The 18,468-nt window shown below is 39.3% G+C and overlaps 1 protein-coding gene and 1 non-coding gene across 2 annotated transcripts in view; one reads left to right on the top strand and one right to left on the bottom strand.

Moving 5' to 3' along the window:
- LOC126353895 (serine/threonine-protein kinase SMG1-like) overlaps positions 1-18,468 on the top strand; it is a 364,235-nt gene that overhangs the window by 255,671 nt on the left and 90,096 nt on the right. The window contains exons 35-36 of the mRNA XM_050003118.1: positions 13,633-13,786; positions 15,000-15,119. Coding sequence (XP_049859075.1) covers positions 13,633-13,786; positions 15,000-15,119 — 274 coding nt within the window. The remainder of the gene's footprint in view (positions 1-13,632; positions 13,787-14,999; positions 15,120-18,468) is intronic.
- On the bottom strand, positions 7,357-7,431 carry Trnac-gca (transfer RNA cysteine (anticodon GCA)). Its single transcript has one exon. It is a non-coding gene; the product is annotated as a tRNA-Cys (tRNA).

The raw sequence follows: 18,468 nt of genomic DNA, 5'->3' as shown, positions 1-18,468 counted from the left end.
GGTAAAAAACAACAAAAATATTCTGGTGTGAATAGAAATAATGGTATTAGGTAAACCTGTAAACCTTTTGTAATTATTGTTATTCTTTTATTATTTCATTGTGCCATATTTACCCAATTTTAAGACGAGGTTTTTTGATAAATTTGTAATTTGTAAAATACGGGGTCATTGTATAGGATAGATACTACTTACAATATAGTGGAGATCCTGAGTCATGGATAGGCACACTGAAAAGACTGTCAGAAAATGAGCTTTCGGCCAACAAGGCCTTTGTCGGAGATAGAACACTCGTATGCAGTGTGTGCGTGCAAACGTAAGTCACACACATATGACTGCAGTCTCTAGGTGCTGAGGCCACACTATGAGCAGCTGCACCTGATGGGGAAATGCAACTGGTTGGAGGGGGTATGGAGAAGGCTGGGTTGGGGTAGCAGGGTAAGGGTTGGGGACAGTAAAGTGATGCTTGTGGAAGGATACAGGGACATGATAGAGAGAGGGGAGGGCAGCTAGGTGTGGCCAGGAAGTTAGACGCAGGGTGATGGGTGGAGGGGTTGGGGCACTTAGCGGTAAAGGAGGTAAAAAGCCAGTGGGTGTGTTGTTGGAATAGAGGACTGTGTGTAGAACGAAGGCTTTCACGACCGGGTGACATGGCTGTTGATATACTTTCCGGGGTGTGAGGTCGTGGTCCAGGAACTTTTCTGCTCCTTACATTTCGTCCAGGACTGCGCTGGACTTCTTCAGAGGCGCTGATCCGCTGAGTCTTGCCGACTGACTGGTCAGGTGTCTGAGAGCGACTTATATATTGTGAGAAAGGGGGGCGTGGTTCAGGTGACACATGATGAGCAGTGTGTGGTGCTGGAGGGTTATGGGAATGTAGGATGTATTGCAAGGAGAGTTCCCACCTGTGTAATTCAGAAAAGCTGGTGTTGGTGGGAAGGATCCAGATGGCACAGGCTGTGAAGCAGTTATTGAAATTAAGAATGTTGCGTGGGGCAGTGTACTCAGCAATGGGGTGGCCTAGCTGTTTCTTGGCCAGTTTGTCAGTGGCCATTTGTGTGGACAGACAGCTTGTTAAGTTGTGCCCATGTAGAATGCAGCACAGTGGTTGCAGCTTAGCCTGTAGACCATGTGACAGGTTTCACATGTGGTCCTGCCTTTGATGGGATAGGTGATGCTAGTGACCAGACTAGAGTAGGTGGTGGTGGTGGAAGGATGTATGGTACAGGTCTGACATCTAGATCATATTACAGGGATATGAGCCATGAATCCAGGGGTAGGGAGCAGGAGTTGTGTGGGGATGGACAAGGATATTGTGTGGGTTTGGTGGGCAGCATAATACTTCTGTGGGAGGGATGGGAAGGTTAGTGCATAGGACATTCCTCCTTTCATTGCGTGATGATAGTCGAACTCCTGGTGGACAAAGTGATTCAGTTGCTCCAGTCCTGGGTGGTACTGAGTCACGAAGGGAATGCCCATCTGTAGCTGGATGGTGGGACTTTGGGAGGTGGTGGGTAACTGGAGGGATAAGGCACATTGTTTAATATAGGATTCGTCTAACATTTACAAATGAAGCATTGGATATTGAGGTTTCCTAAAAATTTATTTTGAACAGCCCTTAAGGTAAGGCTAGACAAACAGTGTTTGGGTTTGAATAGACTTGAGATTTCCTGACATGCTGAAGTGCTTCTTACAATATTGATCTTGCTCAGACAATCTCAGTACATTTGACTCACAGCACTAATGCAAAGGATACTCGAGAAACTGTGAATTAGTGATACAAGAGTTTAATGCTATGCCTAAAAATTGACAATTTTGTGAAATACTGGAGGAAATAACATTAAATTCTATCAACTTACAGACTTTTGTTGTATATGAAATGGTTCACTGGAAAAGCTCTCATACATGTACGGTAACTATGTACACATTTATGCTGCGTTTGAGGTTAAGATAACATTCAAAGGTGAAAGCCCATTTCTTTATTCTGAAATCAAGTCTATATTTTATTTATGAGAAACTCTAATAGTTTACCAAGTGGGTTGTGAATAAGAAATGCTGTTGCTGTTCATGTGTCAGAATACTGGGGAAAAACGTTATCAGCTTTTAATCATAGTTAGAGCAAGATGATTACATTTAGATGAAAAGATAAAGAAAATTAGTCTGGAATTAAATGTCTAAAATTGTTATGAAGATGTTATCACAAGAATACATTACAGCAGAAAGACCCGTTGGGAAGATAGTACCAACAGATGTCACTAGACTGCAAGACGAGCGATAGTTGGAGAATTGGACTGAATTGTGATTGCTGTCTTTTATTCATGCATTAGTTGCTGTTGTTACATAGGATTCTTCACCCCCTGGAAGAGATTACCATCCATGTTTCAATGTTGTTCAAGCACAGAACCACGGAACATTGCAGAGAACACAGTGACACCAGCTTAGCTGTGAACTATGATGAGTTCGTGGAGGGGAGTAATGGGCAGGCAGAAATAAGTGTTGCCAATCGAGGGAGCATATACTGCCTACTTTGGTATTTTATGAACATCTGCCATCTTTAAACTGCAGTCTGCGCATGCGTGCGCACACGCGTACTGTGTATACAGGGTGGAGAAAAATTGCCATGAAATTTTAACCCTGGATAGCTGATGCCAGTAGGAACCAAAATTACTAATGTTGTGTAGGTTGACAAAGAATCATTTGTAATCTACAGAAACTTGGCACCACGTGCTCCGATTGGATGTAGAATGACCCTGTTGCTGTCCATCGGTTGACAGGCAGTGCTGTGGTCATCGGTTCACAAATACAAATGTCCCTTGCCCCATTACTGCCCCAATGTGATACACAAAGCATTCGCAGTCATGCATTGTCCATAGCATCCGGCAACAGGGCAATCCTGTAGCCAAACGGAGTGCATTGTCAACCTACACAACTTTAGTAAATTTGGTTCCTACTGGCATCAGTTATCCAGGACTAAAATTTTGTGACACAATTTTTCTCCACCCTGTATATTTGTTAAGTAAACTCACAACTTTACCACTTTCAGAATACTCGTTGATTCTGAATTTACTGAAACAGGGAAGTAATAAACAGATTCAGGTAATACTGTTAAGTGGCAGTTGTATTATGTACTAGAAAGTAATAACAACTTAATACTGCCTGTTACAATATCAAATTACACATCAAAATGATGTGCGTGCAACATCTTGTGTTTGTGTTGAAAATATTCTGGGAGAAATATTTATCTTTCCATCTTACTTCTAAATTTACAAAATGGCTAATGAAATACATGATGGTTGCACTTTTACTCTTTAGAACAAAAGTTCATTTGTACTCTTTGGACATAAGCAAACATTAAAATATGTGACTTGTCATTATTAACAACCTTGGACCAGACTGCACATTGTATTATCTTAACAAATTAGGGACATTTCAGTACTTCCACTGTAGTTGGTTTAATGATCAAGCCGTACGTAGGTAACATAACAGAAAATTTGTGTCTAATAGAACCAGATGTGGATAGTGATTTAAATATTGCTTAACTTAGATTGTTGAGCTGAAACTTTTAATTAGTAAGTGGGTTCTTTAGATAGGACAGAGAAGACAATATGAAGGAATGAATAGTAGAAGAAAGTGAACACAAGGGTGATGAGATTAGATTTCTGAAAGTGTACTATTTGATGTGTCAAGGACAGGAAACAATGAAAAATCAGCTGGACTAGGTAGAATCACTCTGGAGCTTCATAAATATGGTAGTAATAAAGTTTTTAAATAAACAATGCAGTTATTAAACAAAATATTACATCAAAATGTAATACCTTAGGAAATGAAAAAAGTCAGAGTGGAAACTAACTGTAGGACCCATGAATAACAATGTGATTTGACAGCTGGTTGATTATGCATAGACAATATTTTCACTATATGACATATTTTGGAAAAATATAGAGAAAAATCGAAAAGCTGTGGACTAACTTTCATAGATTTAGAAAAGACATATGAGTGTACACCTGTCCTTTTTTCCCCCTAAGATAAGTCTTTCCGCTCCCGGGATTGGAATGACTCCTTACCCTCTTCCTTAAAACCCACATGTCTTTCCCTCCTTCCCTCTTTCATGAAGAAGCAACCGTTGGTTGCGATAGCTAGAATTTTGTGTGTATGTTTTTGTTTGTTTGTGTGTCTATCGACCTGCCAGCCCTTTTGTTTGGTAAGTCCCATCATCTTTGTTTTTAGATATAAAAGAATGGATTTATAGATTACAAATGGAACAGGTATGTACCATTTACTATTTAATGACAACAAAGTCGTCATAGCACAACATGGAGGATGCAAATGGAATAAAAAACTGTGATTTGCAGATAATTATAAAAATGGAATATGTTGCTAATGATACGGATGAACTGTACATAGAGGGAGGGACAGTTGTTTGCTATCTGGGCTCCATTTTAGAAAACAAGGGAAAATTAAATTTAGAAATTATTAAAAGAATTGGTAATAATAGCAGGCTCATTGGGAGGCTCAGTTTAGTCTTTTGGAGAAAGGGATGTGATGAATATAACAAAAAGACACACTTTCAAGTTGATATTTGAGAGTATAGTCTTCTATGGTGCAGAGACCTGCATGTACGAAGGGGAGATGGAAAATAAGTTTCCCCTGTCGACTGTGGTCAGAGTTGTGTGTGGGAAGAAAAAAAAAAAAAAAAAGGAGGAGAATGAGACATTAAAGATCAGACATATCTTAATTTTCTACATAATTTCAGAGTGCATTGAGACATTTGTCATACCGCTTTGTAAGCTTCAAAAAGCTTTCCAGGAAAAATCAGGGCGTTACATACAGAAGAAGCGTTGAACGGCTTGTTTGACATCAGCATTGCTGCCAAAGCGCCTTCTGCCGACAGTCTTCTTCAAAGCGGGTAACAGATGGAAGTCACTTGGTGTGAGATCCAGACTGTAAGGCACAGGGTGTAAGCGCTCCCAGCCAAGAGCTGCAACATGGTTTTGCATTGCAGTCGCCGTATGTGTTCTCCCATTGTTATCCAATGGCAGAACGCGAATGCCAGATCTGAGAAGGCCAGGCCGCTTTTTCCGAATCACCTCTTTCAATTTCGACAGTGTGGCACAGTACCGTGCAAAACTGATGGTTGCATCCTCCAGAAAGCCCAGCAACAAAACTCATTTGGCATCCCAGAAAATGGTGAGTAGCACTTTACTTGCAGATGGAGTGCTTTTGAACTTCTTTCAGACAGGTGATGACGGATGTTTCCACACCATGGATGCTGCCTTCAAGTCGGGCGTGTAATGGTGGACCCACATTTCATCCCCCATCACAATCCGAAACAGAAGGTCATTGCCAGACTCATGGTAATGCATGAGCTGTTCCAGGCTGAATTCCATGCATTGTTCCATGTGTGTCAGGGTCAGTTGGTGGGCACCCATCTTGCTGACACCTTCCTGTACCGAAGAATGTCGTGGATGATCTTGTGAGATCGCTCATGACCAATTCCAAGTTTGCCACTACTCCATCGATGGTGATACGCCGGTTTGCTTTAATCATAGTCATCCATCGGCTGTGCACGTCCATCCAGGTCTCGGTATGTCCTGCACGTGCTGATGTCCATCACTGAATTGCTGACCCATGCACCTCAACAAGGCAGTTACGAATTTCTGTGCCTGATACTCCATAAACCCATTCATAGCGGGTAACAGCTCTCACTTCCGCCTGTGACTAAGACTCCAAAATGCACATTCTCTCCATAGCTCCGGGAAAAGACTGGGTGGCTGGCACCCGCTTCGCGCAGGCACTGCGACAGTGCCATCTGCTTCATCACGGTTGACCTCTACCCAATGGTATATCAGAGTCTTGCATGTGTGTGTTCACCTGCCGTGTCGTCTTTCACACATATCACACAACTCTGCCCACAGTTGACAGGGGAAACTTATTTTCCAACTCCTCCTCGTATAAACAACCCTGGATGTGTTAGAAAAACAATGTAGGAAAAGGCAAACTGCTACTTACCACCAAGAAGACAAGTCAAAAGATTTCTGGAGAAGACCAGCAAGAATTTCAAGGGAAGACCATGTAAGAGATACTGAAGTGGTGAAGAAAATGGAAGTAGGAGAATGCATATGAATCGTGAATTTGCAAAACGACCTATGTCTCTAGAAATTAATTTTTAGAAACAACAAAAAAACTGTCTATTATCTTACTGAAGTGAATATTGCACTAAATTACTGCATTGTATGTTATGTACATTGAAACTGCATAAGACTGTCATTACAAAAGCATGATGCTGTACATCCTTCATGGTCAAATGTAGGTTTAAAAAAGAATGACTTGAGTCATTTTTAAAATTAACTTCAGTTTTGCTTCTTATGTAATAAAATTCTATCATGTAAACACATAATAATGTATTTTCTTTATTGAAAACACGTTCAGAATATATAGAACAGTAAATCATCCAGGGAAATAAACATACATGACAAAATTTCCAAAACGAAATTGGAATTTTACTCATTTGTCTTTGTTTCCCAAGCTGCAATTTTCTCATAAAATGCTTTGGATTCATTACAGTTGGGAATGTACGTGAGCATTTTGTGTATATCTTTAATTTTATTTTCATTGATTGGACATACACCATGTGAATAAGCATGTCTATGTGATAGTTCTGGGGCACGTGGATATATTGGCCCAAGAAAGATAGAATGTTGAATTATTCCTCCTATGCATGGTTTTGCCACAACTATTCCGATCTGCTCTGCAGAAAAGCAGAATTCCATAAAAGTTGAAACACTAAAAGATACCTTTTTATCTCTAGGAATGCCCTTAACAGACATCTCTACAGCATTGGAATTTCTAATGTAATAATGCAGACACCAGTTGTTGTAATCATAAACATCCTCACTTTCAACGATTGTAGCTGTAAAATTTCCGTTATCGCTAGAGCTGACTATGTATTCAAACATGTCCTTTGTTGTGTACAGTCTGTCCACATACCTCACTCATCTTTTCACTACTGTGAAGTCCCTATCATTTTGCAGAAAGGAGTGTCCTCTGATAGGGAAAAAAGAGGTCTGATATTCAAAATATGCCTCTGAGTGCTTACAGCCACTAAAAACCTGATGAGAGTGTTGTTCTTGTTCTGGCCTGAACAGCAGTCACAAAACAACCAGAGTTAACACTAGATGAGATGCCAGTATTAAAATAATGGAGGAGAAAACTGTATACCTAATTTGGACTTTCCTTAGCTTGCCCCCTCATGGTAGCTGTAGAAGGATACTGAATTAGTTCTCATGTTATGCACAGAGAGAACTGGAATAGTCAGTTAACGATAATAATAGATGAAACTTCCTGGCAGATTAAAAGTGTGTGCCGGACTGAGACTCGAACTCGGGACCCTTGCTTTTTGCAGGCAAGTGCTCTACCGACTGAGCTATCCAAGCACGACTCACGCCTCGTACTCTTTACTTCTGCCAGTATCTCATCTCCTACCTTCCAAACTTGCCCGCGAAAGGCAAAGGTCTCGAGTTTGAGTTCGAGTCTCGGTCCGGCACACAGTTTTAATGTGCCAGGAAGTTTCATATCAGCGCACACTCCGCTGTAGAGTGAAAATTTCATTCTAGATAGTAATACATGTCCTGAACTGATATCTTAGGCAAGCATAAATTTTGCATGTAGTCAAATGTTAAAGTAAGAAAATCCTCTCTCTCAGTACAGAACTTGGTTGCATCTTCTGGTGTTTTGAAGAGTTTTTTCTGCGATGTTTGTGAACTAGGAGTTGTGCTGCCATTCCATGTTTAGCGTAATCATTATGTGCACTGTTTTTCACTTTAACATTCAGTTCCTTACACGTAATGCCTGTGTCTACACTGGGTCTACCAAATCTGAAATGGAAATGATTATTGAAATATCTGTGATTAATAGTGGTAAGACACATTACTGTCAGGTTGTTGGACAAGAAACATTTCATGCATAGTTTTCTCAAGTTGTTTACTGTTTAAGTAGAAAACATCTGTGTTTCCATAGTGGGTTTGTTTAGTTGGAAATGATGCAATATGGGCATGAATTAAAGCAAGTATATCAACCTCTTTCGCATTCCCTGGTTTGTGTTTTCCGCGTTGGCTTTCAGGAGACATGCCGTGAAGCAGCAGCTTACACAATCTCTTCATCCTTGATATGGTATCACAATAAACACTGAGGAAGTCTTTCTTATGCACCTCTATCTGCTTGTCTGAATCTTTAACATAATACTTGAACTTAGCTGCCCTAGTACCATACACGTCTTTCCTTCCTCTTCATCTTTTTATGGCAATACTTTCAGTTTGTCCCTGTAAGAACACATCTTGTTTATTCTTAGTGTAATTAATTGCTTCTCACAATGCGTTCCCCCCCCATGAACCATGGACCTTGCTGTTGGTGGGGAGGCTTGCGTGCCTCAGCGATACATATAGCCGTACTGTAGGTGCAACCACAACGGAGGGGTATCTGTTGAGAGGCCAGACAAACGTGTGGTTCCTGAAGAGGGGCAGCAGCCTTTTCAGTAGTTGCAAGGGCAACAGTCTGGATGATTGACTGATCTGGCCTTGTAACAATAACCAAAACAGCCTTGCTGTGCTGGTACTGCGAACGGCTGAAAGCAAGGGGAAACTACGGCCAGAATTTTTCCCGAGGGCATGCAGCTTTACTGTATGATTAAATGATGATGGCGTCCTCTTGGGTAAAATATTCCGGAGGTAAAATAGTCCCCCATTCGGATCTCCGGGCGGGGACTACTCAAGAGGATGTCGTTATCAGGAGAAAGAAAACTGGCGTTCTACGGATCGGAGCGTGGAATGTCAGATCCCTTAATCGGGCAGGTAGGTTAGAAAATTTAAAAAGGGAAATGGATAGGTTAAAGTTAGATATAGTGGGAATTAGTGAAGTTCGGTGGCAGGAAGAACAAGACTTCTGGTCAGGTGACTACAGGGTTATAAACACAAAATCAAATAGGGGTAATGCAGGAGTAGGTTTAATAATGAATAGGAAAATAGGAATGCGGGTAAGCTACTACAAACAGCATAGTGAACGCATTATTGTGGCCAAGATAGATACGAAGCGCACACCTACTACAGTAGTACAGGTTAATATGCCAACTAGCTCTGCAGATGACGAAGAAATTGAAGAAATGTATGATGAAACAAAAGAAATTATTCAGATAGTAGAGGGTGATGAAAATTTAATAGTCATGGGTGACTGGAATTCGGCAGTAGGAGAAGGGAGAGAAGGAAACGTAGTAGGTGAATATGGATTGGGGTTAAGAAATGAAAGAGGAAGCCACCTGGTAGAATTTTGCACAGAGCACAACTTAATCATAGCTAATACTTGGTTTAAGAATCATAAAAGAAGGTTGTACACATGGAAGAACCCTGGAGATACTAAAAGGTATCAGATAGATTATATAATGGTAAGACAGACATTTACGGACCAGGTTTTAAGTTGTAAGACATTTCCAGGGGCAGATGTGGACTCTGACCACAATCTATTGGTTATGAACTGTAGATTAAAACTTAAGAAACTGCAAAAAGGAAGGAACTTAAGGAGATATGACTTGGATAAACTGAAAGAACCAGAGGTTGTACAGAGTTTCAAGGAGAGCATAAGGGAAAAATTGGCAGGAATGGGGGAAAGAAATACAGTAGAAGAAAAATGGGTAGCTTTGAGGGATGAAGTAGTGAAGGCAGCAAATAATCAAGTACGTAAAAAGACGAGGGCTAGTAGAAATCCTTGGGTAACAGAAGAAATATTGAATTTAATTGATGAAAGGAGAAAATATAAAAATGCAGTAAATGAAGCAGGCAAAAAGGAATACAAACGTCTCAAAAATGAGATCGAAAGGAAGTGCAAAATGGCTAAACAGGGATGGCTAGAGGACAAATGTAAGGATGTAGAAGCTTATCTCACTAGGGGTAAGATAGATACTGTCTACAGGAAAATTAAAGAGACCTTTGGAGAGAAGAGAACCACGTGTATGAATATCAAGAGCTCAGATGGCAGCCCAGTTCTAAGCAAAGAAGGGAAGGCAGAAAGGTGGAAGGAGTATATAGAAGGTTTATACAAGGGCGATGTACTTGAGGACAATATTATGGAAATAGTAGAGGATGTAGATGAAGACGAAATGGGAGATACGATACTGCGTGAAGAGTTTGACAGAGCACTGAAAGACCTGAGTCGAAACAAGGCCCCCGGAGTAGACAACATTCCATTAGAACTACTGACGGCCTTGGGAGAGCCAGTCATGACAAAACTCTACCAGCTGGTTAGCAAGATGTATGAGACAGGCGAAATACCCTCAGACTTCAAGAAGAATATAATAATTCCAATCCCAAAGAAAGCAGGTGTTGACAGATGTGAAAATTACCGAACTATCAGTTTAATAAGCCACGGCTGCAAAATACTAACGCGAATTCTTTACAGACGAATGGAAAAACTGGTAGATGCAGACCTCGGGGAGGATCAGTTTGGATTCCGTCGAAATGTTGGAACACGTGAGGCAATACTGACCTTACGACTTATCTTAGAAGAAAGATTAAGAAAAGGCAAACCTACGTTTCTAGCATTTGTAGACTTAGAGAAAGCTTTTGACAATGTTGACTGGAATACTCTTTTTCAAATTCTAAAGGTGGCAGGGGTAAAATACAGGGAGCGAAAGGCTATTTACAATTTGTACAGAAACCAGATGGCAGTCATAAGAGTCGAGGGGCATGAAAGGGAAGCAGTGATTGGGAAAGGAGTGAGACAGGGTTGTAGCCTCTCCCCGATGTTATTCAATCTGTATATTGAGCAAGCAGTAAAGGAAACAAAAGAAAAATTTGTAGCAGGTATTAAAATTCATGGAGATGAAGTAAAAACTTTGAGGTTCGCCAATGACATTGTAATTCTGTCAGAGACGGCAAAGGACTTGGAAGAGCAGTTGAACGGAATGGACAGTGTCTTGAAAGGAGGATATAAGATGAACATTACCAAAAGCAAAACGAGGATAATGGAATGTAGTCAAATTAAATCGGGTGATGCTGAGGGAATTAGATTAGGAAATGAGACACTTAAAGTAGTAAAGGAGTTTTGCTATTTAGGAAGTAAAATAACTGATGATGGTCGAAGTAGAGAGGATATAAAATGTAGACTGGCAATGGCAAGGAAAGCGTTTCTGAAGAAGAGAAATTTGTTAACATCGAATATAGATTTATGTATCAGGAAGTCGTTTCTGAAAATATTTGTTTGGAGTGTAGCCATGTATGGAAGTGAAACATGGACGATAACTAGTTTGAACAAGAAGAGAATAGAAGCTTTCGAAATGTGGTGCTACAGAAGAATACTGAAGATAAGGTGGATAGATCACGTAACTAATGAGGAGGTATTGAATAGGATTGGGGAGAAGAGAAGTTTGTGGCACAACTTGACTAGAAGAAGGGATCGGTTGGTAGGACATATTTTGAGGCATCAAGGGATCACAAATTTAGCATTGGAGGGCAGCGTGGAGGGTAAAAATCGTAGAGGGAGACCGAGAGATGAGTACACTAAGCAGATTCAGAAGGATGTAGGTTGCACTAGGTACTGGGAGATGAAGAAGCTTGCACAGGATAGAGTAGCATGGAGAGCTGCATCAAACCAGTCTCAGGACTGAAGACAACAACAACAACAACAATGCATTTTCGGAAATCAAATTGAGACATTGCTTCCCGCATCTGAAATATATGCCAATTTTTTACACTCAAGAGTCTGCCTTGCTAGTAATTACCAGTCTCAGTTAGCTACAAGAACATTGTAAAACAAAATTAAATCCAAATTGCATACCCGCAAGCAGGTCTTGTTTGTTCAGCTGAAACTAACTTCCCCATATGATTTATGCGCTCCAAACCTTTAACCATAGCACACTTTATTGCAGCTCTTGTATTCTGCAGCACTTTTCATTCCTTTCTTGCGTTTTTGGTCATTATTTTCTTTATTTTCAGCAACACCGATACATAAAGAACTGCTGGTAGGCGCCATTTTTGTTTTTCAACTAATGTATTGCAGGTCTATCACACCAACAAAAGTAATAGACGTTTTACCAACTTAAAGCTATACATGAATCTATTAACAATTGTTATTACCTGACGAGCGAAACAACTTAAGTCCTGGACTAAGGCTGTCTTGCCAGTAAACAGGAATGTTCTGTTACTGTAAATAATGTACAGAAGTTGGGGACTAAAGTCTCTTTGGTATTAAGTGATGCGTGTTGGGTGTTGGAACGTTGCTGTACCCATAACTCAAAACAATGAAAATGTGCACTTAAGTTGTTTTGCAAATTCACGATTCATATGCAGTGTGTTGGAGCAAAGGAAATTACATAATACAAAAATTGATAATTGGAGTGGGAAATTGACTGAGGAAGAAGAAGAAGAAGAAGAACAGTGTCTACCTGGCTTCAAAATGTGCAGCTTACAGTGAGAAGATTTGGTGCAGGAGAAAACACTCAGGATCGAAGTATCTGGAAGGACATCTTTAAGAGAGTGTGTGGAGTATGTGTGTAATACTCATGGTAATAAGTTCATAGTGCATTTTTATGTTGGAGAGAGACCTTTGTATTTGACGAAAAGCTCAATAAATAAAACAAACTCCATTCTTTAGCATAACAGGTATAAGTTCAAATGCTTGCAGTTCTGCACAATTGTTGCTTATTGAGTGATGTTTTGTGGTCATAGCTCCACAACAGTAGAATTTTGACCTATGGTTATCTGGAAAATTTTGCTCAATTTGATGTTCTCTGCCCTGCTTAGACCTTACAATCAGGTCATTTTCCTCCTCCTCCTCCTCCTCCTCCTCCTCCTACTACTACTACTACTATGTGATCAGGCCCAGTGGACTGCATGCTTCTACAAGTTTCCTCCTCCACTGTATTCCGTCCATTGCTGCTATCTGCCATCCATCGACATCTGTTGATACTTGGTTTAAATCTTCATGGGGCCATCCCTCCAACATTTTAACATTTTTCTCCACCTTACATAATACAACCATAAATTTAATTTCATAGAATGTTACCTTTTCGAAAAGTATGACTGTCGTGTTTTAACTTGTAGTGAAGTTGTAAAATCTAGGATATGTTTGGTCACACCTTCAACTTTACCATACAGCCTTGACCCAAATAAGACTACTTAATAAAAATTCTTGATTCTGTTCTGATGTTTTACCCATCCCCAGATTGCTTGTATCAATAAACAATGCCAAAGCAAACTAAAGAGATTTTTCCTCTTCACATATGTTGTTGCACTGTGAAGTGCTAGGGTGAAAAAGTAAGTATATGATCTGGTTGCTGAGAACAGATTTGTGAGTTTGATGTTGCAAAACTGCGAACTTAATTTTAATATGATACTGGGAATTCATTGGTGAAATACAAATAACTTCACAGATTTTTTTTATATTTTTATTTATTGTTTTATGTGGCTGTCTACCAATCAGTATCACAACATTACTCAGAGTGGCTATGTTTACTTCTTTCAGTATTTGTACAATTAGTTTTAAATTTGATAGTGTGACTGATTTGTAGAAATTTCATTGTAGTATGTTCATAGCTTGTTAATCGCTGATTTACGCTGCTTTAGGTGATTTATTTATTTATTTCATTTGCAGAGAGCTGTGGTGCAATAGTCTTAATGCTGGTGCTTGGTGGCAGACTACTCGCACTTATTCATACTCTGTTGCAGTGATGTCAGTTATTGGATACATAATAGGACTAGGAGATAGACATCTCGACAATGTCCTTGTTGATCTTTCTACTGGAGAGGTTTGTGTGTTACATTATGATAACAAGAAAGTAAAAACGTGAAATGTTGAAATATCACTAAAACACACTTTTGCGTGTGTGTTACTTTGTTATTAAAAGTAAATATTACTGTTATCCCAAATTTTTATTTAAAAATAACGTTTCAACAAATAGATGAGATATCAAACAGGAATGAAGATTTATGGTTCCCAGTGTTGTTTTCTGCCATGCTCATTAGTGTTGTAATAGTTTTCATGAAAATAATTTTTGGTTTCATTACTGTACAGCAGCAGTTTGAATATTTAGTTTCATATTGTTGCGACTACGTGATGACATTTTGCTGTTAAAAAAAAAAGTGTAAAATCAGTTTGTACCAATACTGAAAGCAATCAGTAAACTGCCAATACTGCCAGCTCTCTTTAAGTGCCAGTAGTTCAATGGTCAAATTATCCATTTATTTTAATTTTTGATTATCCAAAGATTACAGTACATTGTTTTATACTTTGGTGACACTTGCTTCAGGTCAGTTACTAAACTGAAAGAAGCTTCTCAATTGAAGTTGTTGGTTCTGGATAATAATTAATACCCTTGTTTGGGCCTTTGGTTTTTGTATTCATGATGTGTTCAGATTTTCTGATGCTCTGTAAATATGAGGATGGCAAAATAAATTGTGGGCTCTGTTATATGTTGAATTATTTGTTGTAAGATGTTGGCTGTGAAACTTGTTGGAAGGCTGGAAAAAGCATAACTTCACTAGAATGGCATGCCGATAAAATGCGAGTGTGTGTTGCATTCTGTGCATGGAGACTGGAAACTACTTTCCAGTATTGGCAGTATGCTTTATGCTTCTGTCCCACACTACATGCTGTAACTCTTGTTTCCTTTGCCAATTGGCAGGAAAAAGATATCGTCCACATGAAGACACACTATCTGCTTCTGACCCTCTTAAAAAAAAAGGTGTACTTTGAATAATATTGCTTGTTATATAATACTTGGTATGTTATCTGTCATTTGAAATAAATGTACCATTGTAATCAGCAAATTTACAAAATCCCAGGGGTCTAAGACACAAACTACAAAGTAGTAAATAACCCCCACATATTTTCTTCAGTTTGAGAGTAGACACAGCAGTCTTTGAGAATGTTAAAATTTTAATCACAGAGTAAATTTTTGTGTGATTTACAACATTAAGATGGTAAAAGAATATTTCTTTTTAATTCTTTTTTAATTGTAGGTGGTGCACATTGATTACAATGTTTGTTTTGAAAAAGGGAAAACATTAAGAGTGCCAGAAAATGTACCATTCCGTATGACTTCAAATATTCGTACAGCTCTTGGTGTAACTGGAGTTGAGGTAAGTTACAAAAATTGAGTTTTTGGCACCCATCTGGAATTTCTGCAGTTTTACTTCTTTATAAAAAGTGTCACTCAAAGTTGATTTAATTGTACTGGTGATAAAAGCAGGCTTGTTTATGAACCATAATTAGAACCATTCAGTGAAGAAAATACACTGTGGTTGCTTTTACTACCACATGGTGCCTGTCCCTGTCTGCTTGATGATTCCCCTACTCTGGCTCCTTATTGAATTTGGTGTGATGTTGGTTTAAATAACCGAAACAGGTTACCACCAATAAAGTAAACACAGTTTCGAGTGATACTTTTTTTTTTACAAAAATTTACGTTTCACTTGATCATCCCTTTCAGAGTTAACTAATTTTAATCCAAATATTCTCTAATGAAAGTTAGGGTGAAATAAAATTATGTTCGTAAAGATAATTTGCTTTGACCAAATAGAAATGGTTGTATTAAATGATGTAGAGTGCAAAAAGCAATTGCAGTTGCAGCTAGATAAAACATATTTTTGTGCAAATGAAACAGCAGTGTACATACTCACCTGGACAGATTTCCAATCTGACTGAGAGTTAGTAACGTTCTGATGTCTTGTGGCTTGTTCTGAAGCTTCGTTCCATATTTGCCAATAAAGTACCAACATTACTACAGAACAAACACTGGTGTGATGATGCATATGATGTAGGCTTGTGGTAGTATCACAAAATTATGAAGTACGCAACATACTTTTGTAACGTTTTTGCAAAATTTGGGATTTTTGTTCATGTAATGGTGTAACACTTTCCACTTACTTGAAGATTATTATTAACTGAGTCAAGCGAACCTACAGTTAAAGAAAAAGAAATGATTGCATAGCATTGTTGGCTGGGAGGTCCCAACCAGGGATATTCTGCCACTGGGTACAAGTCTTAGTTCAGTCGACACCACATTGGGCAAATTGCATGCCAGTTAAGATGATGAAAGGATGATGGCAGCAACACACCACCTAGGCCACGGACGGAGAAAACCCCTAACCTGTCCGGGAATTGAATCTGGGCCCGCTGTATGGTAGGCAAGCGTGTTACCGCCCAGCTAAGCAGGGAAACACTCAGTCACAGTGTGCTTTGCAGAGCTCAATGCTCACCGTCAGACAAGTAAAATTGACTGAAAAAATTGTTCCTACGCTCCTATAGTATGTTTAAAATAAGTTGCGACATTTGACAGTTCTGTACGGAGCAAGTGGAGGGAGCTTAGTTACGAGCTTGTGAGAGTGCCAGCTGGTGACAGTAATCAAGGCATGCAACCCTGCCGAACTGCTATTTTTCTCTAATGATTTTGAGAAATTTGTTGGCAAAAAACTTATTCCTGCACATCTCATAGTTTTGTTTATCAACGTCATGATGAACTCATATCATTTTGTTAATGGTCATAGTTACTGTGATATTTTGTTATTAGGTAAACTGCAGTAATAAATTTTTAGTTTGCTGTGAAAAAAGGTGTCAACTACGAATTTGCATGTGGTGCATGTTAGGTCATGTGTTGATCCTTTTAAACTTGGAAGGTATTACTTTTCTGTCTACAGTCTTAAGAAAATGGAATGTGTGTAAAGCTCTTCATCACAAACATGCGCACCACTGAAAAAGACAGAATGAAGTATTCGTAAACCCTTCATGTTGTATGAACAGTTTGAGATATCGAAACAAGATTTTGGCAAATGATAACAAACCATGTGGAGAGTAGTTTGTCTTATGATTAATATGCAAAACTTCCATGTCTACCACAGTATTCAAGCAACTGCAATTTTTTTTCAGTGAAATGATGTAATTTTTGAGGGTCATTGTTAGCTGTTGAAATAAGAATTTCTGTGGATTTTGCAACAACATAAGTGAAGAAGTTATAAGTTTGTTTTTATACTGAGACTAAGCTTTTTCAGAAACTATTGACCAGTCTTGCCCTCAGTTGCCGGTTTAATAACACATTGTTCCAGGGTTCTGTCACAATTTCGACGACATTAGAAAGCCTTGCAAGATAAATATTTGTAAACTATACTGTGTTTTGGCAAAAGAAGTAGGTTTTTAACATGGCAATTAGAGAAGTTAAGTATTACTCAAAACTCGTTAGTTCTTCATGAATCCATGCCTTTTCAACTACCTTCTTGGTATGACTGACAACTTGAGACTAGTCCTGTAATGTAACATTTACAATGGCTTCTTTTTGTCAGCATTTCAGCCTCACCAAGTGTAAACTTCTTGTTGTTTTGTCACATTACTTTTCACCTAGACCCATACATTCTCAGTCGCATTTAAATGATCATGATATGAAGGAAATCCAATTAAACTATGTTTTTGCATCAATCGGTTCGTCGATCTGGTAGTGTGGAGTTTTTGGCTTGTACAGCATTAAAAGCTCCATTAGCTCCGCCTTATAACTGCTAGGTTCAGTTTTAGCCAATGGAATTTTCTTTGCACCCGGAGCAAAATATCTACTTTCCTCCGTTTTGTTGCTGGAACTTCTGTTGGTCACAACAGTGGCACTGTCAGTTGTTCACTATTGTTGAATTCAGAGTAATATTTTGCAGCAGAACATTATCTTCACAGCCAGTGAACCACTTTTGTTGTGACAAGCACTTTTGTTGTGACAAGCACTTTTGTTGTGACAGGCACTTTTGTTGTGACAGGCACTTTTGTTGTGACAGGCACTTTTGTTGTGACAGGCACTTTTGTTGTGACAGGCACTTTTGTTGTGACAGGCACTTTTGTTGTGACAGGCACTTTTGTTGTGACAGGCACTTTTGTTGTGACAGGCACTTTTGTTGTGACAGGCACTTTTGTTGTGACAGGCACTTTTGTTGTGACAGGCACTTTTGTTGTGACAGGCACTTTTGTTGTGACAGGCACTTTTGTTGTGACAGGCACTTTTGTTGTGACAGGCACTTTTGTTGTGACAGGCACTTTTGTTGTGACAGGCACTTTTGTTGTGACAGGCACTTTTGTTGTGACAGGCACTTTTGTTGTGACAGGCACTTTTGTTGTGACAGGCACTTTTGTTGTGAATCTAGTGTAGACATGCTGCACCGTTGTTGTTAATACAGCACCAACACAGAACTCTCATTCACAATACATCATGACTGCTTCAGCACTAGAAAAGACCACTTTACCAGAGCTGACAAACTTAGCTGCTTCTAATGCATGACACCATGTGGTACTCTTTACCCATGGCATGGCAACAGGGATGCTTTACCAGCCAAATCACTGGCAGTGTGGTAGGAAAAGCCAGCTTGTCATTGGTATTACCGGGGCAATCACATCATGTCCCACCTGGTGTGCCAAATAACGAAAGTCACAAATAATTTAAACACACAATAGTGTAGCAAT

The sequence above is a fragment of the Schistocerca gregaria genome, chromosome 3, assembly GCF_023897955.1.
Source record: "Schistocerca gregaria isolate iqSchGreg1 chromosome 3, iqSchGreg1.2, whole genome shotgun sequence".
Classification (NCBI taxonomy): Eukaryota; Metazoa; Arthropoda; class Insecta; order Orthoptera; family Acrididae; genus Schistocerca; species Schistocerca gregaria.
Note: the sequence above shows the minus strand (reverse complement) of the source record. Positions and strands in the feature narration are given on the sequence as shown.